At 34.5% G+C, this 27,384-nt stretch overlaps 2 protein-coding genes across 2 annotated transcripts; both read right to left on the reverse strand.

The window, feature by feature from the left end:
* Positions 1-10,128: 10,128 nt before the first annotated feature.
* On the reverse strand, positions 10,129-11,188 carry LOC111890776 (uncharacterized). The gene is made up of 3 exons (XM_023886863.3): positions 11,036-11,188; positions 10,510-10,713; positions 10,129-10,359 (listed from the first exon to the last, which is right to left on the reverse strand). The coding sequence occupies exons 1-3, from the start codon at positions 11,144-11,146 to the stop codon at positions 10,324-10,326; spliced, it is 351 nt and encodes a 116-aa protein (XP_023742631.1). The 5' UTR covers positions 11,147-11,188; the 3' UTR covers positions 10,129-10,323.
* A 4,922-nt stretch (positions 11,189-16,110) lies between these two features.
* On the reverse strand, positions 16,111-24,079 carry LOC111890707 (jasmonate-induced oxygenase 2). The gene is made up of 3 exons (XM_023886789.3): positions 23,546-24,079; positions 16,551-16,881; positions 16,111-16,464 (listed from the first exon to the last, which is right to left on the reverse strand). The coding sequence occupies exons 1-3, from the start codon at positions 24,040-24,042 to the stop codon at positions 16,216-16,218; spliced, it is 1,077 nt and encodes a 358-aa protein (XP_023742557.1). The 5' UTR covers positions 24,043-24,079; the 3' UTR covers positions 16,111-16,215.
* Between the last annotated feature and the right edge of the window lie 3,305 nt (positions 24,080-27,384).

Below are 27,384 nucleotides of genomic sequence, written 5' to 3' on the forward strand. Positions count from 1 at the left end.
TTTGGACATTATTTTTTGTACAATCTCGGTTTAACATATACTACGAATTTTGTTTAGAGCACTAAGGTTAAAAAGTATTTTATCGTAAAGTCACTTTTTACGATTCTTGGTGTCGTGTCGGTTTTCCGTAAAACTTCGACAGGTCATAACTTCTTTGTTATAAATCGGATTTCAGCGTTCTTTATATGTACGAAACCCTTGTGACATATACTGTAACTTGGTTAAGATTATTCATTCTAAATAATCTTCTATCAAAAAGTCATTTTTGACGCTTATTGTCTCTAAATTGAGTAGCCCGAATCTACGGGCGTTACATGATCTCTGAGGGAGATTTTGGAACCTCCCACTGCATCACAACCTCGATATTGGCCAGATCGACCAAAATCCCATCCTCATTAACGAGGTTACCAAGGAACTAGACCTCTCATAACCAAAACTCACACTTCAAGAACTTGGCATAAATCCGTTCTCACCTCAAAACCCTTAATAGCTCTCAAAGGTGCTACTCATGCTGCTCTTTGGTCTTGGAATACACCAACATATAATCAATAAACACAATGCTAGATCAGTCGAGCATCAGCCTGCATACCCGATTCGTCAAATCCATAAAAACAACAGGCGCATTGGTGAACCCGAATGACATCACCACGAACTCGTAATGCCCATAACGAGTCCGGAATGCGGTCTTCTCCATGTCCTCTTCTCTCACCCTTATCCGATGATACCTAAACCTCTGATTCATCTCCGAGAACCAAGATACACCCTGCAACTGATCAAAGATGTCATCAATCCGTGGAAGGGAATAACAGTTCTTCACCTTTAACTTGTTTAACTCCCTGTAATCAATGCACATCCGGCTTGAACCATCCTTCTTCTTGACGAACAGTATCAGCGAACCCCATGGAGAACTGCTTGGTCTAATGAACTGCTTTCCTAGCAGCTCCTAAAGATGAGATGACAACTCCTACATCTCAGGTGGTGCCAAGCGATACGGCACCTTGGCAATCAGGTTCACACCTGGCACAAGATCAATCCTGAACTCACCCTGTCTCTCAGGAGGCACCCCGGGTAACTCCTCTGAGAAAACATTAGCAAACTCCTCGAAAATCGGAACCTCTGAAACTGAAGTCTGCTCCCCAACTCGAGTATCAAGCACATAAGCCAAATAACCTGCACACCCGTGCTAAATATATTGTCGAGCGCTAGCTGCCGAATAAAACCCTAACCCAACCCTGGTGCCTTATCCATAGATAACCAGTTCTCCCCTAGTTGGGGTTCGAATTACCACTTGCTAGCCCTCAAAATCAATCATGACACTAAACTGCTCAACCAATGCATACCTACTATCATGCAAACATCCCCCCTATAGGGATAGGGACCAGATAAATCGAATAAGGCACTCCGAAGATCTCTAATAAACTATCCTGATACACCGGGGATGCAGAAACCCCATGTTCATTGGCGATAAAAACCCGCAACGGACATTCTAACTCCCTAATAGGTATATCAAACTCCCTATTGAATGATTGAGATATAAAGGACCGACTCGCACCTGATTCAAATAATATAAGGGCAAGCAAAGACTTCACTAAGAACGTACTAGTCACGACGTCTAGTGTCGACCTGACCTCCTCTGCCATGAGCCGAAAAGCACGACCCCGAGCCCTGACTCACATCCTTGATCCTTAGGGTAGCCGGTGCTGGAGCCTGCACCGGCCTAGCAGCAAGCAAGGGGCACTGGGCCTTCATATGGCCCACCTGATCATAATGATAACAAATCCTGATGCTGGATATTGGAGCCTGCTGTTGGCAGTCCCTCGCAATGTGTCCCTGCTTTCCACATTTGTGGCATCCCGAAGAAGATCGACAAGCTCCATGTTAGATGCATTTTATATGCATCTTTTAGCACAATTTCCTTGGTATTTTGCTATAAAAAGCTAACTGACTCCCGATTATTCTTATGTAATATGTGTTTCATGATTATTTTGTAGAATGCCCGCACTGCTCACGTTTGTTATGATTTTTCAGGGTAATTTGGAGCACATGGATGATTACGCGAGTTCGGGATGCGTTAATGGATGCTTTGTAGCTTAACTGGAGTCTAGACTAAGGAAGGATGCCGAGGAATGATCAAGAACTGCTTGGAAGGAGGAATGATGATCTAAAAGAGACAAAAATGAAGACTTGCGATTGCATGCCTTATACCTATGATCGCATCTTTGACCTTGCGATCGCATGTTTGACCACAACTTCACTTCAGAGATTTTTCATGCCAAAAATTCAAAAGGATGAGAAAAGACACATTATGTGATCGCAACAACATAAAGCGATCACAACTTTACTACTTGCGATTGCAACTTGGCCAAAACGTCTCGAAATAGCAACACACTTCATTTAAAAGGCCCGGGACGCATTTTCAACAATAAATGCGATCGCAACTTCCAACATGCGATCGCATGTGTGTTGTTTTTACAACTGGACGTATAAATAGAGCCACATACTTGTATAGTAACCCTAATTGGCGATTCCTGACGATTCTAAGGCGATTTTCAGAGACTTTCAAGTGAAGAACGCAGATCGGAAGGAGACGATTATATTTTTTCATTGTTTAGTAAGATTTATGATTTAGACTCTATTTCTTCTGTTTGTAATTTGTTTTTAGCGATGTCAGGATAAAAACTCAGATTTCAGTTTCGCAAGATGTAACCTTTTCGTTGCTTTATCATTAGGTCCAATGTTTGACTGTGATTACTATTTAGTTTGATCAATTATGTGTTTAATCGAATGTCTGATTTTGATTTCAATTTATGTTGGCCACTAAAATTGTTTGTGAATCATTATATTTATCTGATTGTTTAGATCCGTAATTGCCTAGACTAATTAGTAAAAAGTAACAAATATTGGATTAATTATGTGTTTAGGGTTAACTCTAATATGAATTGATCAAACAAGTTTTTACGCCACCGAGCTTATGAGAGGTATTGGACTTTACTGGGAAATTACACTGTGTCTAATGTAACTTTTCTTTGTTAATTAAGAGCTTGTTTGGTTAATTTGGTAACAAAAGTTAGGTTTAATTCCAAGAACTTATTTTAATTAAATAATTTTTGTAATAGAGGTCATTAAAGCTTTTTAATGAACTTTAGTACCAGTTTAAACAAGTGCACAATCAAATATTGTGTTGAATGTTAATTACATGATCAGGAGAGTCACTACGGAACTGAAACTGTTTTCTCTATATTGAATTTCCCAAACTTTTAATTGGGTTATTATTTTATGATTTCAAATTTTTATTAGTTTTAATTTTCAGAAATAAGCCCCCCTTTTTTCATGTTTTGATACATTTGTCAAGAATTAATTTGTGCCTTATGGAAAGAGGCAAAGACTTTAGGATGTGTCCTTGAGGATTAGACCCTGCTTGCATGTACTACCTGTTAGTGCAATCGAGCAGTCTTATTTATATTTTTATTTGTTAAAATCGTGTATGACAACGGTTTTAACACTCCATCATGAACCTTGCCGCACTTCCCACAAGTGCGGTCCTAATGACTCCCAGATCTATATCAACGACCCTGAATCACTTCGGTGCAGGCTACGACTGTGTCGGGGCCGGTATTTGCTCCCTTGTATGAAGCTCCATCTCAATCTCACGCTGCATGGCTGCCTCTTGCAACTACAACAATGAACCATAATGCTTAGTGGATACAAACTGCCTGATGTCCGTCTTGAGCATGCTCAAGTAACAGATCATCTGAGCTTGCTTAGAAGCAACAAATTTAAGAAAAAACATGGCCCTCTCCTTGAACATCTTGGTGATATCTGTCACCGAATCAGTCCCCTCTCTCAAATCCAAGTACTCCTAGGCCAACCTCTCACGCTCCACCAACGAAATATATCTAGAACGGAACATCTCCGAGAACTGCTCCCAAGTCACTGCAGTCTTCTGCTTAGGAGAATACGAGCTGGTAACAAGTCTCCACCAATCCTTCGCTCCGGACCTAAGAAGGTTCAGAGAGCACCTGACCTTCTAGTCAACTGGGCAAGAGCAAGTGAAGAAGCATCCCTTAATGTCAGACAGTCACCTCATGGCTATGATTGGATCCTAAACTCCATCAAAATTCAAGGGCTTTGTATTTTCGAAGTCTCGATACTGAAATGCTCTCCCAGCACCACTCCCTGCAGCTGCAACGACTGCGTTGGCTGCAATAGCAACAGCCTCTAACAATGTAGCATAATTCTCATTAATGTACTCCACCATAGCGATCTTAATAGACCCAAACATCTCTGGTAACTGTGCTCGAAAGAAGGAGACAACCTCCTCCTGCGTGATCTCCATAACTCGCTACTCAGTCAAAGCTGGCCTATCCTGGCCACCCGCTCCCAATCTCGATCCAGATCCTGCCTCAAATCTTCTCGTCATCACCACACTGAAAATAAACCAGGGAGATATCAGATAAAATGCATATTATACTAGGGGAACCTACTCCCAACAAAGCCTAAGGGGTTGTGACTTCCCCGCTATGCGTACAGGTCCTGTGCTTTTAGAAGTACGGGTCCATACTACCTTCCACACCTACCCGTATTTCTCAAAGGATCATCACAACAACCCTAATAATACACACTAGCATACATAGTCACTCAATGCTCATTTCCTAGAGTAAGGCTAAACATTACGAAACTGGCCGACTGACCCCACACAACTCATCCATGAAACTTCCACCAACCTTGCAACACTCAATTATGCTAATCATACATAACATTAGACCCTATATACAATCGAATACCTGATTCTACCCTAATCCCTTCATCAAACAAGAATAGGAAATAAGTCCAAACCAAACATTCTTAGGCTATAGAATCTTAGTTATGTACAACTATGATGCATACACAAAGCAACTACAGTAATGATATCAATGTTATATAAGGAAAACCCTAGGATATCAGAAATCATATAATCAGGCAATGCTATCATGCAATTATTGAAGATCTTTAGCCTATCACTAGCATGTTGTTCTAACATATCACAACATCAAATATCAATGTGGTGATTTGGGGTCTACTTATTGGCTCCAGCTGATCGTACACATCACATCCTTCTTGATTATTTTGAAAACAATTTGAAAAAATCATTTTTAAAAATCTTTTTCCTTAGTTTGAGACTGGATTCACGCGAGTGTTCCTCAAATTCACTCAAACCAAGGCTCTGATACCAACTTGTAACACACATAAAAATCACAAGAAATTTAACTTTTTAAAACTAACCCAAATTCACAAATTGTTTACAAACATAGTTTTCAAAACATTTTGAATATCAGACTCTCACAAAATCATAAGTCATAAACAAGTGGATGTGTAAGGTCACGCTTTTTCCTTTCTGTGGTCATCCGAAGTACCTAAAACATAACCCAAAACTGTAAGCCAATTCTTAGTGAGATCCCCCAAAGTACCAACACATAAACATATAACATATATACAATAACAACATGTCGGGTCCAATCAACCATCGGGTTGGAGTACCCCAAAATACTATGGGTCCAGTCAATGATCGGGCTAGAAAACCCCAAGCACACTCAACCATCAGCTTAGAATGCAAATCTATAACAGGTCATGTCATCCTCGGGATGGAATACCCTCGGGCCCAATGTTGGTATGCCCCTAAACTGTTAGCTTATGCACAAAGCAATAAAGCCTCAACCATCAACCAAATATGTATACATATAACAGATAATTATATAAATAGTCTACAGACAGTCAGGCAGATCTACATATCACTAAGCATGACATCATCCTATATACCAAGATACCGATCTAATAGATCAATAAAACACGATAACATACTATCGTATAACATGATATCAAATCCTAAAGGGCCGAACTTGGTGCCTTTGACCCGCAAGTATAGTGAGGAAAACTCACCTCGGAAACTGAACACTAGCTGATGAGGTCCTAACTCCAAATCTCAGCTCAATCCGACACCTAATCATCAAAATGACACAAATCTCTACATAATCTGAAATACCTAAAATATCCTTAAGTTAAACTCGGTCAAAGTCAACCCACCTCACGTCGTGGCCAAGCATAGGTCACATAGTGACAACAAACCCGATCCGATTCCCATTCGACTCAACCCAACTAGTCAACTAAGTCAAAGAAACCACCTGAACAGGCATCACGACGTGAACACTCATTCTCATGTCGTGAGCTCCAAGGGTTCTAACAGAAGACGGGGATGCTCCGAATCTCACCTCGTGAGCGCTGTTTGTGGCTAAGGGTCACCATTTTAAGTCCTTATTCCATTAAGTCTCTGATTCCACTTCATCTAGAAGCTAAAAGGGACCCCTAAGGTCCATAAAAATGTTTACTTTATGGCCACGCATGCACCAAACATGATCATCAATTTCTTGTTCAAAAAGGGAAGTAATAAGCTTCATTCTTTCATGCATGCCTCAAATTCATACCAACTTCTAGATCTAAACAATATAATGCTCTAGTGACTCATAGAATCCATAAAGTTGCCAACTTTATGGATTTACTCCACTCAAGCACGCAATAACATTAATAAGTTGGACAAAACTCAAGATCTATTCATGATAAGCAATAAAGTTGGAGCCTTTGATAATTACAAGGGTCCAAAAGTAAGAAAAGATGATGATGATGATTCTTTGCCCACACCACCACTAGAGAACCTCCTTCTTCTTATTTTCTTCTTCTTCAAGATAGAAATGCACCAAAATGACAAAGGATCTTTGGGAGGAGTAAGATTAAGGTTTCTGGAGGTTTAGAGAGTGAGAGAGGCTGAGGGTGAGAAACCCTAGCCCTCTTATTCCCTTAATACTAAAAACTTAGGGTTTTTTTTTCATCAGCCGCCCTCACATCGTGAGCACTATAATGCTCACGTATTGAGCCTTAAAATGACGCACGGGTCCGAATCGCTCCTCACGACATGAGAAGGCATTCCTCACATCGTGTGCAGGGAAAATATTGAAACTTTTAACTTCACAATATTAAAGATAACGTGCACATGATCCGGGTGTTACACACGATGTGGGGAATTAGTCGCGACGCCTTGGTGTTTGGATGAATCGCATTTTTTTGTCCTATTATGCCCACGACGTAACATAGGCTTGTCCACATCGTGGCGACCAGCTGTTGACTTTTGACCGTTTACTGTTGAGTTTGACCAAGTTTGACTTTAGGTCAGAATGAGGATTTTAGGTTGTACATTGAGACCCAACCCCTATTTGTTTTATAGGCGACCCGTAGAGTCGGTGTTTGGATCTGTGATCAGTTCGATTATCTTCTAGACTTCGAGGTGAGTTTTCTTACTACACTCGTGGATCGAAGGAACCAATACAAGCGCACTAGATTACATTATGTATCCTTGTGTATAGGATGTTGCTATGATGTAATTGTTGGATTAGTGTCTAAGTCCATAACTATTTTGGTATGTACTTGACCCGATGGTGCATGGTCCTTTTGGGTTGCCTTCACCAAAGTGACTTGATAGGATGAACTATGGAGAGAGAGGATTAATTATGATTTATTAATATATTATGAGAATAATATATTAAAGGAGAAATCATATTGTTTAATTAATATTAGTCAAGAATTAATAAGAATTAATTTTGTGGCTAAAAGATATTAATTAAATAAAGGGGACTAGAACTGTCAATTGTGTGATAGTTGAATATTGGGCTAATGGACTCCATAGAGGATGGAGTGGACGAATTCTATGGGGAAACCCATTAGAAATCGTCCAAGGCCTCTAAGGAGGGAGTCCATGGGTTGCTTAGGGCCTAAGCAGTCAAATTAGGGTTTCCTTGTTAGATAACCCTAATAGCCTCACAATTTAAGGATCCCTAGAGCACCAAAAACGTGGTGAAGAGTTTCCTTAGGGTTTCTACACGTTTTTGGGTGCCTCCTCTCTTATCATTCTTCATCCTCTTGCTCTTGGTGTTTGTGAGCCATTAGAGGAGCGACACTTGTGACTCTAAGCTTTCTAAAGCCATTACAAGGAGGATTTGAGATTTTTATTGTTACATAACAATCAAGGTAAGATCTAAACCCTATTCTTATGTTAATATGATTAATTGTATGCTAGATCTAGGGTTTATAGCTTTGGATATTCAATTGCATGTTCATTAGACAAACTAGATCCAAAAGCTATTAGGGTTTGCATGTACACCATAGGAATGATGTTTTGCTCATAACCCATCAGTAATGATCTGTTAGATTGGTATATCTGGTTGATTACCTGTACATGCTAGTAATTGATTATTTTTTGCATATGTCGACACAATACGGTTAGGTTGAGGCTTTACTTCTCCGTGTTGTAAGCCAACAATCTCAAGGTAATCCAGTCTGATGACTGTGGACCTGAGGGTAATCTAGTCCAATAACTGTGGACCCAGTGTACATGCTTGTATATGTATTGTCGTCTGGGGTATTATGGGGGAAACTCACTAAGCTTTGGCTTACAGTTGATGGTTTCATTGTTTTCAAGTACATCAGATGATCGGGGCAAGACAAATGCGTGATTGTACGCATCCTCTTGTTGATTTATGTTTTTGAGAGATTTTGATACTCTAATTCTATGAATTTGATTTGAAACAATGGTTTATATCTTATGGTTCGGTGGAAATGTTTTAAAAAAATTACCATGGTTCTTGGGATGTTACACTTATTTTTTTTAGAGATTTTGATACTCCGATTCTATGAATTTGATTTGAAAACAATGGTTTATATCTTATGGTTCTATGGAAATGTTTTATAAAAGAAATTTACCATGGTTTTTGGGATGTTACACTTGTTTTGGTTAAACAACTTGGTGAATGGGAAAGAAATGTTATTTTTGAAGAGAGTGAATTTTGGGATGAAGGTTTTAGGATGCAGAACCGTCGTTACACATATACAAAAGAAATGAGAAAGAAATGTTATTTTGAATCTTTTAGATACCTGATACGGAAAACCCAATTGAAAATAGAAACCATGATCAAAACATTAACCCTAACTACCACCATCAACGAGCTCTTTGTGGCATAAGGAAAGATGCTCGTTGTTGGAAAGGTCGAAGGGGGAAGCACGATAAGGGAGATGCAGAAAGGAAGAGATGGTGACCGCATAGTTCCATATGTTGGTGGTGGTTTCACCTGAAAACAAATGACGACGACGCTAGGGTAACAACACATGAAAATAGATGATGTTGGTGTTAGGGCTTTTGATGAAGATGACGACAGTAACGATGCCACTAGGGTTACCGAATCGATGTTTCTATGTCTCTCCACATCGTGATAAAGATCACCACCAACAGATCAAAATCTACACCATGGTTCCAAATGTTGGTGGTGGTTTCCAATGATAATGGCGGTGGGGTGGGTGGCGATGGTGTTGACTGGTGGTGGTGTTTATTGGAGGGCAATAATGTGAAGAATGGGAAGACAAATTTAGTACCCGGAAATGAGAAGGGGGAAGGGGTTAGGGTTGATGTGGTGTTTGTTTGTTTGTTTATTTATTTATTTATTGTTGTATTAAAAGAAAAATGAAAAACAAAATAAGAAGTGTAAATTCGTCAATTTAAGTATTTTTTTTTTGTAAAAAATGGACCAAACTCGCACAAAAAATTTATTTTGGACTAGTGGTACAACTTCAAAACTTTTTAGACCAAAGTCCTAATTTTTACAATACCATAGGTACTTTTTTGGAGTTTTGTCATTTTTTTTACTTCACGAGTGTTTTCTAACACCTTATGATATTAATCATTTGTTATATTGGACTTGTTTTCTGTTTAGCCTTTTGGTAAGAGCAAAACATGCTGAAAATAAAAATCGAAAATTTAGAGTTGTGTTTAAGTTTTGTAACTTGAAATTTTTGCAGATTGTTTTTTTCTGTCTTTTACACTTATTATAAGTTTATAAGTGAGACATTTGAAGTAATAGTTATATAATTTTATTAAAAGAATTTCAGAGATTGTTTTTCTGTCTTTTAACAACTCTTCAATTAAAGTTTTAAGAAAGATGAAAATGTTATTATTGGCGTCTCCCTTCGCATTTAAAAAAAAAATGTTCCCATGGGTAAGGTACATGGATACATATAACAGCATATGTTATGTGAGTGAGTAAAGCTATTGGATGAAGGATAATAAGAGAGTGCATGGATACATATAACAGCAGCTGAAACAACATATCTGCTACACATGAAGTAACTCAGACAAACATCAACGATACGAGACAGAGAAAGTGCTTGGATAACAAGGTTTTAATGTTTTGACATTTCAAATAAGTTTTATTTTGATGCAACCAACCAACCCAGAAACGACATAGCCGACTAAAAGGTCGATCCATTCCATCCGATGAAAGACCCCTGTCACATCAAAACAAACAAACGGTTTTAGCAAGTAAAAATGAGAACATAATACACATCAATGAAGAAAACAGAAGATATATATATATATATATATATATATATATATATATATATATATATATATATATATATATATATAATGGTCACCTCTGATTCGTAAAACTTAAGGAAGAATCGTGATTTGGGAACAGAGAGCTTGGAGCTAAGAATCTCAGCAACTGCAGCGCTTACTTTCTTGTTTACATCTGAATTCAGACCTCCTCCGATGGACACCAGCTCACCACACGCCGCTGGCTCCTCGCTACCTCCAAAAGCCATCGGCACAGATCCCTTCAACTCGATCAGCACATACTGCCCACAACACAAGTTTATAAAACCAAACAATTACATCAACACTTTCACTCAATACCAAGTTGCTTTGCTTTCATCTCATCTGGCTTAACTATGATTTCTCATCGTGTTGTGTTCTAGAATCAGTGTAATCAATTTCTTAGTGATATTGCCATAACCGGTGCTTTTCTACCCAAGGAAATTAAAATTCACAGATCAACACAGAAACATTAAACTCTCGTAAATAATAACATCAAGTCATCAAGTAACATTCACATTTGAAGTAAGCACAGAAAACACACACTGACACACACATACGAGAGAGAGAGAGAGGTGTACGTACGGCTTTGGGTTTGCTGAGGAGGTCGGCGATGGTGGAGGTGGCTTCGGAGAGGATGGCGGAGGTATCAACGCCCTCCAAGCTCACATTTGTTGACAGTCTCAGACACGGCATCTCCGATTATGGTTATCTCTCGTTTAATTCACAAAGGGTTGCCAAAAGTAGAGGGAAAATTTCATATATATATATATATATATATGCTTCTAAACTTTGTTCACCCCCACCCCAACTTCAGCCACTATTTCCTATTTTACCCTCCTAAATTTCTTAAAATATCCAAAATATCCAATATAAGTCAAAAGTTCACCACTATTTTCATGCTAGAAGATGCAATATAAGTCAAAAGTTCACCACTCTTTTCATGCTAGAAGAACAAACGGTTTGCTAATATATATTTGAATTATATGGGCTAATCACAAAAAGAAATAACAAAAATGTTGAGTTATAACATATTTTGACAGTTTTTTATATTTTTAGAGATCATCTATTTTTTAAAAACAGATTTTGCAAAATGTGAAATGTTTATGGATCTACTTTTTTGGCAAATAATAGGTTCCATTTAATTTCCGAAATAGTTTTAGCAAAACTATTGAATCTAGACTTTATAAGCAAAATTAGTTTCTCAACGGTGGTTCCAAAGTTATTAATTATTTGTTTAATTATAAATAGTTATATAGTTCAATACATATCGATTGAAGGCGAACGGACAACAAGCTGCGCCGTTGACCCTTTCTGGATGGAAAAACCAATTCTTTTGAAAACAACATTTGTGGATCTAGGAGATATAACATTAGAATGCATGACCCGTTGGACTCTATTGAGGAGCTCCACCGCCTCTGGTGCGAGAAAACCAAATGTATTGAATGCAAAAGGTACAAACACATGTTGATTTTCATTACATGCATTCTCGTGCTTTACCACTTTGCATGCAACGGCTTTCAAAGCGGCCTGCCCAACTGTGAAACCTCCGCTCCCCAAACCAACGAGAGGACAGACCCCAGTAAGATCCACGCACGTGATAGCTTATTTATTTTCCTTATTTTTATTAGTTTATTTTAGACTTTTAGCCATTTTTATTAGTATTGCATTGTATATTCTTTATTTTCTTTATCATGAATCATATCGAAGACTTTTTATTTTGCATGAGGAATTTTGTAGGATTTTGGAGCTCATTGTGGTTGCGGTTTGACTGGAGTTGGGCTTAGTGGGCTTTCCGATGCATTATTGGGCTTGGCGGATCCACTAAAGAATATTTGAGCTTCAAAAGCTAAAGGCTTGGATGAAGTGGGTTTGTGAAGATGGATCTTGGACTTTTATTTTGGGCTTGGAGCATCCATATTTGAAGCTAAAAGATGATTGGTTAATTTGAATCATGTGGGATATGGAGGGGACTAAGGGAATCTTTGGTAGTGGAATGGTTAGTGGAGGAAAAATGAGCCAATAGCATTCCAGCAGCACTTGCGCGGGTGGAATCTCCGTCGCGCGGGTACCCGCGTAACTGCCTAGTTTTGGGCATTTTGGTCATTTGGCTTGCCATTACCTTAGGGGGTTGGATCTATCACTTCGATTTTACACCATTGGAGACCAGAAGAAGGCGATTTTGGAGCTTGAGACTCATTTCTTTTCATCTTTCCAAGTTATTGGTAGTTTCATTATGCAATTAGACTTTTGTGATTGTTATTCTATTGCCATGAGTGACTAAACTCTCTATTTTGGTAGACCTTGGCTAAAACCTCTGAATGTTTTGGGGTTTTTAAAGGATTTATGCTTATTTATCATTTATCTTATGTCTATGATTCTAGTTCATATTTCCTATGCTTGTTTAGTGCTTTGATCATGAGTTTGGTACTTTAATAAGCAATTGTTGGTTTATTTCTTTGGTTTAGCATTGAATCATTGAATTTACTTAGAACAAGGACTTTATGATGGTAGAAATCATCTCTAGCTTGTTAATCATAACTCCTTTATGGATGTGTAAGCATTGACATCCTCTAGGAATTAGGGATTTCTTCATTCTTAAGGCTAATCAACTTCTTGGGTTCAATTGCTTCAATTGGATCTTTGATTTTGATTAAGAAGGTGTGTTATGGGCTTCCCCGACCTCAATACTACCTATGAGAAATCTTGGCATATCATGCTTCATGATTGTTATAACCAATTTGAGATGAATGATAAGCTTCATGTTAAATCCTAATGATAAACTTACAAATATTCATTGTGTTGAAATGCCTTGGTTTACCAATTCTCTATAGTATTTGAGCATCTCACCTTCTTGCTTAATTGCAAGTTTTTAGTTATTCAAGTCTTTTAGTATTCAAGCAATCATAACACCCCCTCTTTTAGTTTAATTGTAGTTAGTTAGTTTATTTACACTAGTTCTTTTAGATTGCATTGGTGATTGAATACAACTATTTCCCCGAGGATCGACGACCCTTTTTACCGTTATATTACGTTTTATTTGCAAACAAATGGTGTAATTTGCTTGGTGGACTTAACATCCCACCAGCATGCTTGCTTCCCTCCTATCCATCCAAAGAACAAAATGTCAGCCGGTCTAAGTGTGGACCTTCCATCTTGCGAGTCCGTCAAAAAGTTCACTGACGCTTCTTTCTTCGCAGAAATACCAGCACGCTGACAAGCATCAAAGAGAACATCCCTAACCACATCATGTCTATACTTGAAACTAGGGAGCTCTCAACAATGAACCGCATGTTCCCCAAAGGTATCCAAACATGCCTTGCGACAACTGGGCATATCTTGTCAATTGGGAATATGGGAATCATGAGGCGGTAACGAAGGATAGTTCAGTACTCCACAGTAGACATATGCTGTCAAAGACCATCAATAGGGATAGCTAGCAGAAAATCCTGAGCATGAGGTGCCCACAGACACTCAAAGACTACTTTCTGTCTGACATTCATGTTGAAGTCGACTTCCATATATTGGACGATTTTGCTAAAAAGGGCACACGCCAAAGCTTTTGGGATTTAGGGGGGGGGGTGCCCTTATTAGTGAAGCCGCTACAATCAAATCCCGAAATCGTATCGTGAAGACGAGTCATAGCACATAGGTAATCCGAGACCATACCACATACGTCACTGTCACGTAAGATGTGGTATTCTGATGCCCAAGATTGGGCCCTCGAGGCTACAAATGCGTAGGAGGAAACCTCGTATGCCGAGTACAAACCCAAACCACCAAAACGAAATTTTGGAAGATATCTTGCTTTGCAAAATGGTGTCAATTGTGTTATATATACTGATATTTTAATGGAAACCAAATCACACATCCAAACACAAATTCTTCCAATAAAAAATGAAATGAAAAAACAATATATATTTAGAACATTTCTTTGTAGCGGGGCATTTTGGAGTACATGACGTTAAAGATTAATGAGTCGTTTCTTGGATCTGCCATTAGCCCATCAAGTATAACCCATTTTATATTAGATTAATATGGCTGTGAATTTTTTAATTTATATTTTACACTTTTTTTATTGGTATGACAAGATTCTTTAGAGTTTACAGTGTGAAATAGAAATTTCACTAAAAATGATACTAAGGTTGGAGGAAGTGGTAGCATGCTGACACATCATATTTTTGGAAACCACGTATGATTTTTCAAAGCCACATAGGATAAAAAAACGGTAGCATCCAAGTTGCAAAAAGATAGAGAGTGGTAGCATCCATATGATGTGATATTGTTAATAGCTTTTATTTTGGAAAAATAAAATAAAAAAGAAAGAGAAAACAAAATAAGCCAATCAAGCCCTTGCCCCACTGTAACATCCGATTATCAGATATTATCATTTTAGCTCTTAACTTTATCAAAGTTGCACAATTGGTCCCTTGTGGTAAAAGTTTCGCGTTTTAGCCGTACATTGTGCGTACTTGAGGGTACGCGTAGCGTACTCGTGTGATGCGGGATCGCGGGTGCCCTGCTAGTACGTTGGGCGTACGTCAGGCATACTAGCTCAACCACTAAACCCTAATTTTAAGGGTTGCTCCTTATTTAAGCTACCTTATGCACCCCCGCGTAGCCGGTTTCGTCCTCGATTGGTCGTTGATCGAGTAGTACACCCAACGCAAGAGAGAGTACACCCAACGTACGCACCGGCCAGTTGACTTTCGTTAACTTTTGACTTTTGGTCAAGATTAGGATTTTGGACCATAGGAAGGGCAAAATGGTCTTTTGCCCTGAAGGGACTTAGTTGTGGGTTTGGACTCGCGAGTTGAGTTATGGACCTTAATTATTAATTATGGTTAATTATTATGTTATTAGGCGGAGTCTAGTTCCGGAAGTTCGAATGTGAGATTTATCTGTCATCAGTATCAGGTGAGTCTCCTCACTTATTCTTTACATATGTGGTAAAATAGTTATATTTATGATGACCACCTGGGTATACTATTATTTTGTATTATGTTGTTTACGTGTAACTGAGACTGTAGTTAGTCTCCAGGGTTGCTGATAACGTATAGGGCGTGTTGTTGCCCATTGGGACTGCTAATAGTCCTCAGGGTTGCTGAAAACCCATAACGGTTTATTTATGTTGTGATGTATGTGGTATCTTGGAGAACTCGCTAAGCTTCGTGCTTACAGTTGTTGATTTATGTGTTTCAGGTACTTCTAAGGACCGCAGGAAGGCGAATGTCTAATTGCACACACTCGCTGGGATATTTGTTACTGTGACAGTTTGAGATACTCTGATATTATGTGATGATGTTTGTTTTATACACTTATGCTTTTGATGACTTAGGATGTGAAACTTTATTTTTGTAAATTAAAAATGGAAAATTTTGGTTTAAATTTGAGGTGTTACACCCACCTTATCTCTTCTGTGTCTTCTCGTTGTAGGTGTACCGAGTCCTTCCTAACGAGAGCCAGGGGCGGTGTGTAACATGCTTAAAGGCCATATTGAAGTGAGCCACTCCTTGTGGCTTAAACTAAAGGCATCCAAAAATGATGCAAAAGTGAACCAGAAAGATACTTGTAGAAACATGAACTATGGTATCACGATCTTTGCAATGTCGAAGAAATTCTTTTTCTCTGGTATAATGTGATGCTGAAATAGTTAAATATATGTCAAAAGGGACCAACTCATCCATAAACTCAAAAATTCAAATACATATCTAACATCAACTTTTCACAATGTTAATGACATACATCTAAAAAAGAATGTGAAACTATCCAAATGATTTTAAAGACTCAACTTGTGATTTTCCATGAAGACCTTTTGTCCTAATAAAAATGCGATATTCATCAAACGTCATTGGTTGATATTGTGTGGGGTCATCCTTCATTATTAGTTGATTGGCAGGTTCAATGACCATGTCGCCACGTGGGTTGTAGAAAAAGGCCAACGATACTCGCTCTTTTAACGAATTAACAAGCACACGGTGCTCGATACTCTTGTAATTTCCATTGCTTAGCACCTACATATAACCAATTTATATAATTAACAAAATGAAACAAATGTAACAAGTTATATATTATAATCGAGGTTGAATTATATATGTACCTGAAGTTGGTCACCTAGGTTAACAGTGAAGGCATTAGGGATTGGCTTAATCGTGACCCAACCATCATTTTTACGGACTTGGAGGCCGGAGACATGATCATCTGGCAACAGGATGGTGAGAGTACCAGGATCAGAATGGGGTGAGAGGCCTAAAGCGAGGTCGGGTTGAGGACACGTTGGGTAAAAATTGACCCTCAAGGAAGCTCCAATTTGGTCCCCTCCAACCGCATTTTCAAGATAATCTTCTTGTAATCCAAGATTAATGGACAAAACTTTCATTAGTTTGCCACAAAGTTTCAACACTTCTTCGTTATATTTTGCTACCAATTCCCTACATATCAATAACAAAAAAAAATTTATATGTTTTAGATTAAAATTGTGTTAAAGTTGAATTTAGTCTTCCAATTATTGTTTTTATATTCATTTAATCGTCTTAGTATTTTTTATGATCTAATGTCATTTAACTTTCAAAGTTGTATCTTTTACACAATTTATGTGACTTGCTATAGCTAGGGGTGTTGAGAAAACACAAAAATCAAATAAATAGCATAAGGTTCAGTTTATTTGATTGACCTTAATTTGCTTTTGGTTAAATGTTTAGTTTAACCCATTATCATAAACTTATTTATTTTGGTTTTATTTTCGCCATTTGGTTTAACCGAAATAACTAAATATGATTTTACAAATTTTAAAATTTGAGTTTATATATATATATATATATATATATATATATATATATATATATATATATATATATATATATATATATATATATATATATATATATATATATATATATATATTATGGTTTTGATAATGCTAATTGCTATTTAATAAGCGTTTCTCGTTCTAAGCTTTCATTTTATTTTAATGTTTTTGTTTCAACTATTGTTGATGCTAATTGCTATTTGATAAATGTTTGGGTTTCTTGGATAGTAAAAAAAAAGTTTTAAAATGGGCTAAGGTTTTCAATTTGTTACAAAATACATCTATTTCATATGATTAATTTTGGTTTCCAATTTATTCAAGAAAATGGAAGTTTATCAAACCAAAAAAAGTCATTCATCTGTAAACCAATTAAACAAATCTCATTCAATCTGATTTCGATTATTTTTGAAGGCAAAAAATCCATTACACCGAACCGAACAAATCTATAACCAATTAAATCGATCGAATTATTTTTCTGAAGTCAAATCTCATTCGATTTGATTGTTATATCAAGGTTCCATAGGTTACACAAATAGTCTTTGATTTTTGTATAATTTATGTGTTCGGATCCTAACTATCTTTTTATTTTATTTTTTTAACTCAGACGGTTTCTATGATATATTTTTGTTTCGTGTTAGTAATTTTACATAAAAAAAACTAAATTATCCTCCTTTATTTTTTTAATTTGTTTATTGTTTGTTTGTTATTATTTTTATTAAAAATTTAGTTATTTTTTTATTTCATTTAACTTATTTTTTACACTTGTTACATTGCTTTTATTTTACAATGTTCTTATGGTTTTTCATCGAATTACTTTTGAGTAAATTACACGAATGGTCCCTATGGTTTGGGGTAATTTGCACGTTTGGTCTCTAACTTATTTTTTTAACTTGGAAGGTCCTTAATTTTTGTTTTGTTACGTGCTTAGTCCCTATTATTTGTTTTTGTTATGCGTTTAGTCTCTGTCTTACCTAAAAAGACTATTATTTAAATAGGGAAAATTTATGGGGTAGATAAGGTAAGGTGAGTGATGGGTTAGGTTGTGTTTATTTAAATACATTAAAAAATCAAGGGCAAAATAATGTTCTTAAGTAAGACAAAGACCAAACACGTAACAAAAACAAACAACAGAGACCTTCCAAGTTAAAAAAATAAGTTAGAGATTAAACGTACAAATTACCCTAAACCATAGGGACCATTCGTGTAATTTACTCTTTACTTTTTTTAGACTTTTTTTTAGATTTTTATTTAAGATATTTATGAAATAAACAATATAAAAACATATAAAAAAGTAAAAAAGAAAAAAAAAAAAGGTATAAAAGAAAAATCAAAACCAATGTAAAAACATGTTCGTTTTTATATGTTCTTACAATTTCATTTTTACATTGTTTATATTAATATACATATAAAAACAGACATAAAAATCATGTGAATATGAAGTTAAATGAATTATTTTATTTATTTATTGTCAAGAAAGTTGGAATAAATTTGACAATGAAAATCAATACTTGGAACAAATGTGTAAGAATTACCCAATGAAAGTTTGATATAGGAGTCATGTTGTGTAATAGATACAACTTTGAACGTGAAATGACATCGAAACTATAAAAATATTAACTGAATGATCAATTTCAAACTTAATTCATTCAAATTTGTCCATCTCAGTCAATAAATTTATTTCTTTTCATATATAAAAAGTGTTTTAAGATAGAGTATACGTATGAGAGTGACAGACAGGAATACACTTTCTATCTAATAATAGACACATGCCAAATATATAAAATATTATTTGACCCAAACAAACGAAACGCCACTATTTATTGAGCACGTTTTATTTATTCATAAAATTTATTAGCAATTAAATTTATAAAAGATATTTTTTTTTCTCCTAATTCATTTTACTTAAAGTTATCTAGAAAAAATAAAAAAAACCCCACATTTTCCTTTTAAAATTTACTCTCTAAATTATTCTAATCTGTCTAATCACTTGAACACTAGGGCTAATGTGAGTCCCATCGCTTAGTTATCCTTCATAATGGAAAAAAACCAGCACCATATAATTAAATTATATTAAAATTAAATGCATCATGTATAAAATTTATTAATTTTATTTTATTGAAGATGTTGTAATTACTTGTCGAAAACTTTCTTAAAACCTATACTAAGTCAAACTTTATACTTTTTGCCTTTTCGGACGAAGTACTTAATAAAATATAATTAGGCAACTTATAGATTGATTATATACGGTATCTTATATATTTTAGATTTTAGATGCTGTATTTTAAAGGGCCCGTGTTAAACAAAAACTAACGGACAATTAATTTGAGAAAATGTAACATCAAAAATAAAAAGATCTTATGATTGTTTTGGAAACTCGGATAAAATAGGGAAAACTTATTATTTTTCAATTTCTCTCATATATATCTATGTTTGTTCTTTTTCTTTTGTTGGTAAATGATGAGCATTGTACTAGAAAAAATATCCCACCTAAGTCATTTTTTAAAAAGAAAACAATTTGATTATTTAAAACCATTATCTTAGTATTTTAATTTAGTACAAAACTAATCTATTATATATATATATATATATATATATATATATATATATATATATATATATATATATATATATATATATATATATATATATATATCCTTTCAGATATATAAACTTTAGATACCTAAACTCATCATATATGTCATTTTATACTAAATATGCATTGTAATCGTCCAAAGCTAATAAGATTCAACTCCTAACTTGATTACTTTTAAGATTTTTAAAAATTTCACAATTATCTTCTGTTTACATAGTTTCGTTTGCAACTATAATATATATAGTTTGGTAGTTGTTCGACAGAAATATATGATGTAAGAGAAAGATAATAGTGAAATCTCAAAAATCTTGGAAGTAAATCAAATTAAGAGTTGAAGTTTAAAACTATTGTAATGAATATTATATAATACAAATTGAGGTGGCACGGAGGATTTACTTACCTACACTTTTATATATCTCCCTATACTAATAAAAGAGTAGTTCTTTTATCATGTGTCGCTATCTTAGACCTCTTAATTAATATGTTGCCACTTGTCAATTTATTAGTTCTCCATTTTAAATTTATTAAACCTCCTCATTAATGTGATGCTATTTTCAATGTATTTGTTCTCCATTTTAAATTAAATTTTAAATTTTATATTATTATTTTCATTAATTCACAAAAAAGTCTAATATATATTAAAAATTATTTATATATATTTATTTGAATCAACGATTATAATTTCACATAACTAATAAAAATATCTCTTAATTAGTAATTTATTTAAAATAATTGATTAATAATTTTGATTTTTTTTTATTATAAAAGTTTAATTATTTTTATAACCGTGGTTCCCACGGGTTATATATATATATATATATATATATATATATATATATATATATATATATATATATATATATATATATATATATATATATATCAATTTTTTATTTAAAGAAATCTATGTGTTTGCATAGTATTTTTGTTAACTTTTAACTATTATACTTTACAAGCAATTTATATTTAATCAAAATAAGGGTGTTACTAAAAAACTCTCATAGGATATATGTGTGTGACGGCCTACACATACACTACACCCACACATATATAAAGTTCGTTTAAGATAAGGCTGTCGGGAGTGGTCGTAACTAACCCACCGACAAAGTGTTGTCACTTTTATGTCACGTCAGCTTCACCACCAACCCACTAAACATTAGAAATTGTTATCATTCCACATCGTTTATATTTTAACTTTTTTAAACTTTAGATTAATTTAAAAAAACATAATTATAAACTTAAGTAATCATTTTACTAATTAAAAATTCAAATAAACATATTATTAATTTTTAAAATTAAATAAACATATATAGTTATATATAGTTGAAAGTTTAATTTAATTCAAATGAAAGTGAAATGGTATAATAAGATTAAAAGAGACAATCTAGGGATCAAATTTGTAACTTAAATTAAAGCAAATATAAATGTCATCCGTTTCCTTTTGTTCGTCTTATTCACCCGTTTTTAAGAAAACGGGTAATTACCATTTTTTTACTTTTATGGATACAAAGGAAATGGGATACAACAACAGCTACAAAATGGTCACTTTCCTCTTTTCTCATTCGTTGTCTTATTCCATCTTTGGAGTCACGTCACACCTAGAACACGGTTCCTAAGGGCGGTGTTCACGTGTTTTCAAGGTCGCCACCTCAGCATCACACGTGGCTTTGTCACTCTGGGTAGCCTAAAGATGTTACTAAAAAAAACTTCCACATGATTGAACATATGTATGTGAAGCTAGTTTAGCTGGTAGCTAAAACACTAATTAATAATTGGAAAATTAGTTAATAGTTTACAAAAACGGTGTTTAAGAAATTAATCGGCAAGTTACGTGGAAAATGTAAATTAACATAAAATTATACAAAAATCAGGTTTATTATAACTAATATATATTATATTTGAAATATTTAAAAACTATTCATAAGTTCCGATGAAAAGTTAGTTTTGCTAGCTTTTTTAAAATATACAAAATAAATTATTTTTTGGTTTTTCAAATTGAATTTCTAAAACAAAAACTCGTAAAATAAATTAGTTTATACGGCTAATTGTTTGTCACATCGTATCTTAAAATAATTTAAAGTTAATGACTGTTTTATAATTTTATCCCTTATATATTTGTTAGAATAAAAAAATACTATATTAAAATGATATCCATAATACAAAATAATAGATTATTGACCAATGACTCGTCAACGAATCAACGTCTCTTTGGTCCTTAATTAAATAGCACGTTTTATTTTAGCCAAGAACCAAACTTCAACAATGACAACAAACCTATAACCACAAATCTTTTGGAAAGATACGATTAAATTAAATGATGGATATCAACATAGATTATATTAAATTATTTAATATTTGGGTAAAATCCATTAGTTAGCATGTATATTGAGTCTATGCTTAATCATTTAACCCTTATTTTTATCTATGAATAAATAGAAGTTCTAATTTTTAAAATATTAACGTCGGTGGAGACTACATACATCGAAGGTGGGTCAGTCGACCTAGCTATTTTTTTTTATTTTTATAAACGATTATATAAAAATATAAATTGTGAACCACCGTAAATATTTAAATGAACCATCTTAATGTTTTTGGCAAAAACAAATATGCATAAATCAAGATTTTCAAAGTCTATTTTTGATTTTTTTTATTGGTTTCATTTAAATTGTGAATCATATGGTTTTACGTTTTAAACTCACTACCGGACTTAACGTTAGCTTAAAAACTATCTAACTAGTATTTTAGTTTATCAATAAGCTACCTCAAATAGATTATCAATATGTTTTTTTTTAAATGACGAAATATTTTATTAGAAAATAGCAAGATGATAGAAAGAAATCATGACAATAAAAAGGTGGTGGAAGCCGGATTATGACGCCAAGAGCTCCAACTAATCTTGGCTTTATATTACACCCCTTAGAAATCCAAAAGAAGGATCTATAAACAATATCAAAATTATCAATATGTTGTCTTTAGTTTATAACTTGTAATAAACTAACTTTGTGGTATTACAAAACACCAAGTTGCAATAAACTAGAAAATAAGTTAGTTGAAAATAAGTTAGTTTACAAAACAAAGCCTAAATCCTACTATGCAAAACCTTAATCTTATTAGGAAAAAAAACGACCTGAGCATATAAAATTTTAATTACATTAACGGATAATTAGATAAGTCAATGTCTAATCAAATGTTTTAACTAAAAAATAGATCGAATATATGTATCTTTAGAAGCTAATAAATAATTATATATTTTGCCAACTATGGTGTAATTTTTTTATTTGCTTTTAGTATGTATGAAAATAATTTTAGACGAATATATATACAATCACGTTTCATTTCATTTTGTTATGTAATATTGTAACGGCGGGTTCCTTGTCACTAGTTAACTGTTTCTTTTTTACTAATATTTATGCATTAACAACATACATTTTTATCATTTATACACAATCTTTTACCTACTTATCGATTGATGTTATATTATTAGTTTTGTTAATCAATTTATAAAACTGACACAAACTATACAATTCAGTACATATAAAAGAATTTCAAAGTAAAATATTGTTTATTTTAGTCAAAATATCATACTACGTCGAAAAAACTTAATTCGGTAATTCCTACAACTGATAGAAAATGAAAATGATCGAATGTAAACAACCATGTAATAATTATTACAAAAAAACATGAAAACAAATACCTGCAAGTTGACGGCTGAGATGGCCACTTATTTTCGTCTCTTGAAGAAACAGGCAGATAGTTAAGGAAGAAGTAATCACTCCAATCTAATCTGGCACCTTTCACCACCCCAACACGACTTCCGTAGCCCTCATAAGTCTCCGGTGAGTTAGCGTACTTCTGCTTCTCCTCCACCGTAAGATGGAAGAACTCTCGCCACACCTTCTGTGTCTCCGCCATGAGCTGGTGGCTAACACCATGGTTAACCACCTGGAAGAACCCCCACTCACGACAAGCATCGGATATTAGCTCCAAAGTGGCCTTACGCAACGCTGCATCATCTGAGTTGAGGCCTGAGAGATCAATGACTGGGATGTTGACCTCATTCGACTCCTCCACGTCCACCGATGGCCTGTCCATGATCGGCTTCACGTAGCAGTCCGGGATGGCTTCTATGCCACTTTCCGATAACGACTGCACTCTCACCACTGGTTCTGGCCATCTCTGCAAGACGTTCATCGTCTTTCTAAAAATATGTTTTAGTAGAAAAATGGAGATGGGTGTGTAGAGTGGTGCAGTGAAGAGGGTATATATAGGAAGATTGAACGTAGGGTTTGGCAAATGGCAACCATAGTAGGTGATAGTGGTCCACATGTAAGTAGAAAAGTCATCGATAATAAAGAACATTAATTTTATAATGATCTTATACACTAGCTAGCTAATCGTATTGTCATTCAAAAGTATACATCGTGATGAATTTTGATTTCTCAATCTCATCAGTTGGTGGATGTTAAAAAGAGAGATGTAATTTTTAGTGTTAAAGACTTGGAGTAGCGTATATTGTTGGAGAGGAACTTCATAGGCTAGACAAATTGGATATTTTTAATTGGTATATACACGTGTCATGCAAAATTGTGGATTTAGGTAAACAACACATGTTACATGAAATTCTTTTACATGCACTATAAAGTGATCATTGTAATCAACTAATAATAATTCTGTTTTATTTGTATAGTGTGAACTCTATAATTATCATCTATATGACTTTCACATTAACACTTTTTTTTTTAATACAATATAGGTCTTAAGTAATTAACAATTTACAATTGTTAAAACTATATATTAAGGTATGTGTCATGTCCCAATCTGAACTATATAAGGAATTTTTGTTATCTTTGTTGACTGGTGTGGTTTGTACATAATTGTTCATTATTTCCAAAGTTGGCATGTAGCCGAAATTAGAAGGCAATGGAGGTTTTTTTATTGTTAGATGAGGGGCTAGACGCACAATGACTAAAATAAAAATGATGTTGTTTCTAGACAAAAGAGCTAACAATATTTGTGGTGGGTTGGGTTTGTATACATTAAAATATTTATATATATGAGTAATGATATAATTTTATAAATATTTCAAGCCATAAGGCATCACAAGTGTATATATATATATATATATATATATATATATATATATATATATATATATATATATATATATATATATATATATATATATATATATATATATATAGAGAGAGAGAGAGAGAGAGAGAGAGAGAGAGAGAGAGAGAGAGCTAGGTTATAATATGGATGGTCAATTATTACGTGGACGTGTGGACCGTACTATTCTATTTGAATTACTAAGTGAATAAGTTGTGTAATAACGCGAATACGTTAAATCTTACAAAAATATCGTCATTTTCATGCATTCTCACTAATTCTTATTTATTTTTGTTCGCAAACATCGTTTTTCACTCATTTTCATTCTGACAGAATACGACTCAATAAACATTCTGACAACATTATGACAGAATGAGAATAATAATAAAAAAATCTATAATAACTTTATAGACAATTTAATTAATGAGATTGCGTATTAATGATAATAGTTATGTAAAATTAAACGTATTCATATTATCAAATAACTTATTTTCTTTGTTATTCTCACAGAATAACATTGTCCACATGACCACACAATAGATGTCAATCCACATTTGAACCTATATATATATATATATATATATATATATATATATATATATATATATATATATATATATATATATATATATGCGACATGGATCTGAACCACCTCTTCGCTCTCTTCTCTTCTCTTGATGACAGCTAGGGCGGAGCGATCTGCGAGGTCACAATTAAAGAGATGTGTTAGAGCCGCCTCAGGAACTGTGCCTCGGGAGCGGACTCCGACGATCAAGTTAGATCATCTAGATCTGAGATGGTTCTCTTTAGCTAGAGTGAACCATCTTGGTGCTGGTGTTGTATGGTGGTTGATGGCGGCTGAGCCACCCGACCGAAGTCTAGGGTGGCAGTTGAGCCAAAGGGAAGGATCCCCCTACATGGAGGAGATATTGTTCATTATATAGGGGACAATTAGGTCAGGCCTTGGGCCAGCCCAATTCACGCCCAACTAGCAAGGAGCTGGGCGAGGCCGCCCAGAAGCGCCTGGTGAGGCTGGCGGGCGCGCACTAGGTAAAGCTGGTGGGCGCGCACTAGGAAAGGCAAGCTAGGGAGCGCCAGGCCGGGCCAGCAGGAGAGTCCCAGCAAGGCTAGCAAGGGAGTCCCCAGGCCATGCTATATATATATATATATATATATATATATATATATATATATATATATATGTGTGTGTGTGTGTGTGTGTGTGTGTGTGTGTGTGTGTTCTAAAAGGCGTGTCATGGCGCGTGCCAAGGCGTGCGCGGCTTCATCATTATGAAAAGTCTCATAACGTTGTTGTTAGGCATGACACGTGGCAAGACATGATATGGTGTGTCATGGCACGTTATGACGTGATATGACACATGTTTTTTCGTTTAAGATATGTTTATTATGCTATTTTTATGCCTTTTATAATCGGACATACACGTATTGTGTTTTTTGTTATTATTTGTTAACATAACATTACTAAAAACTAGTTATATATTTGATATAAATCTATATTTATGTGGTAATATAATTATAAATTAATACAAAATCGCCTCTTTACATCACGCCTTGAAAAACGTCATAGTTCGTCATGGCTCGTTAAGCTTGAGGTTTGGTCATGCCGTCACGCCACGCCTCACGCTTTTTATAATATTATATATATATATATATATATATATATATATATATATATATATATATATATATATATATATACTATATTATATTATATTATATTAAAGTTTTTATAATTATATTTACGATGTCTTATATCTTAAAATATTTGTAAAATTGTATCATTACTCAAAAATTGATCATCTATGATGTTTCGTTTATTAGTCATTATCGATTTTATTGCTGGATATAGACATTCAATACTTGTAGCAACGAGAAAGATTTTGCCATATTTATTTCTTAGGCAACTGAGTATATGGGTTATTTCTTAATAGGTAAATTTTGTGCCTTCAAAATTTTGCGTTAATTTGTCAGACACCATAGGAAATGATCAAAAATAGAGAAAATGACAAAAATAGCCATTTACACTAATTGTATTACAAAAATAGCCAAAAAAAATCGAAATTACAAAAATAGCCAGTAATTTCGCAGATGAGAAGGTCCCATCTGCGAAATGACCTTCTCATCTGCGAAAGTACAAGCACCTAAAGCACAGCTATGCTTTAGGTGCTTGTACTTTCGCAGGTGGAATTAATTTTTTTTTTTAATATTTTTGCTGTATATATAGGGGTAATTTCGCAGATGGAATAAGTCCATCTATGAAATACTCTCACTCTATCTGCGAAATCGTGGTTTTTTTTGTATTTTTTTTTAAGTTTGACTATGAAATGAATTGGTTTGACTACGAAATCATGTTGCTATATAAAAAGTTTTGTAGAAAAAATACATACGAAATACATGAAAATA

This window comes from Lactuca sativa, chromosome 5 (genome assembly GCF_002870075.4).
Source record: "Lactuca sativa cultivar Salinas chromosome 5, Lsat_Salinas_v11, whole genome shotgun sequence".
NCBI lineage: Eukaryota > Viridiplantae > Streptophyta > Magnoliopsida > Asterales > Asteraceae > Lactuca > Lactuca sativa.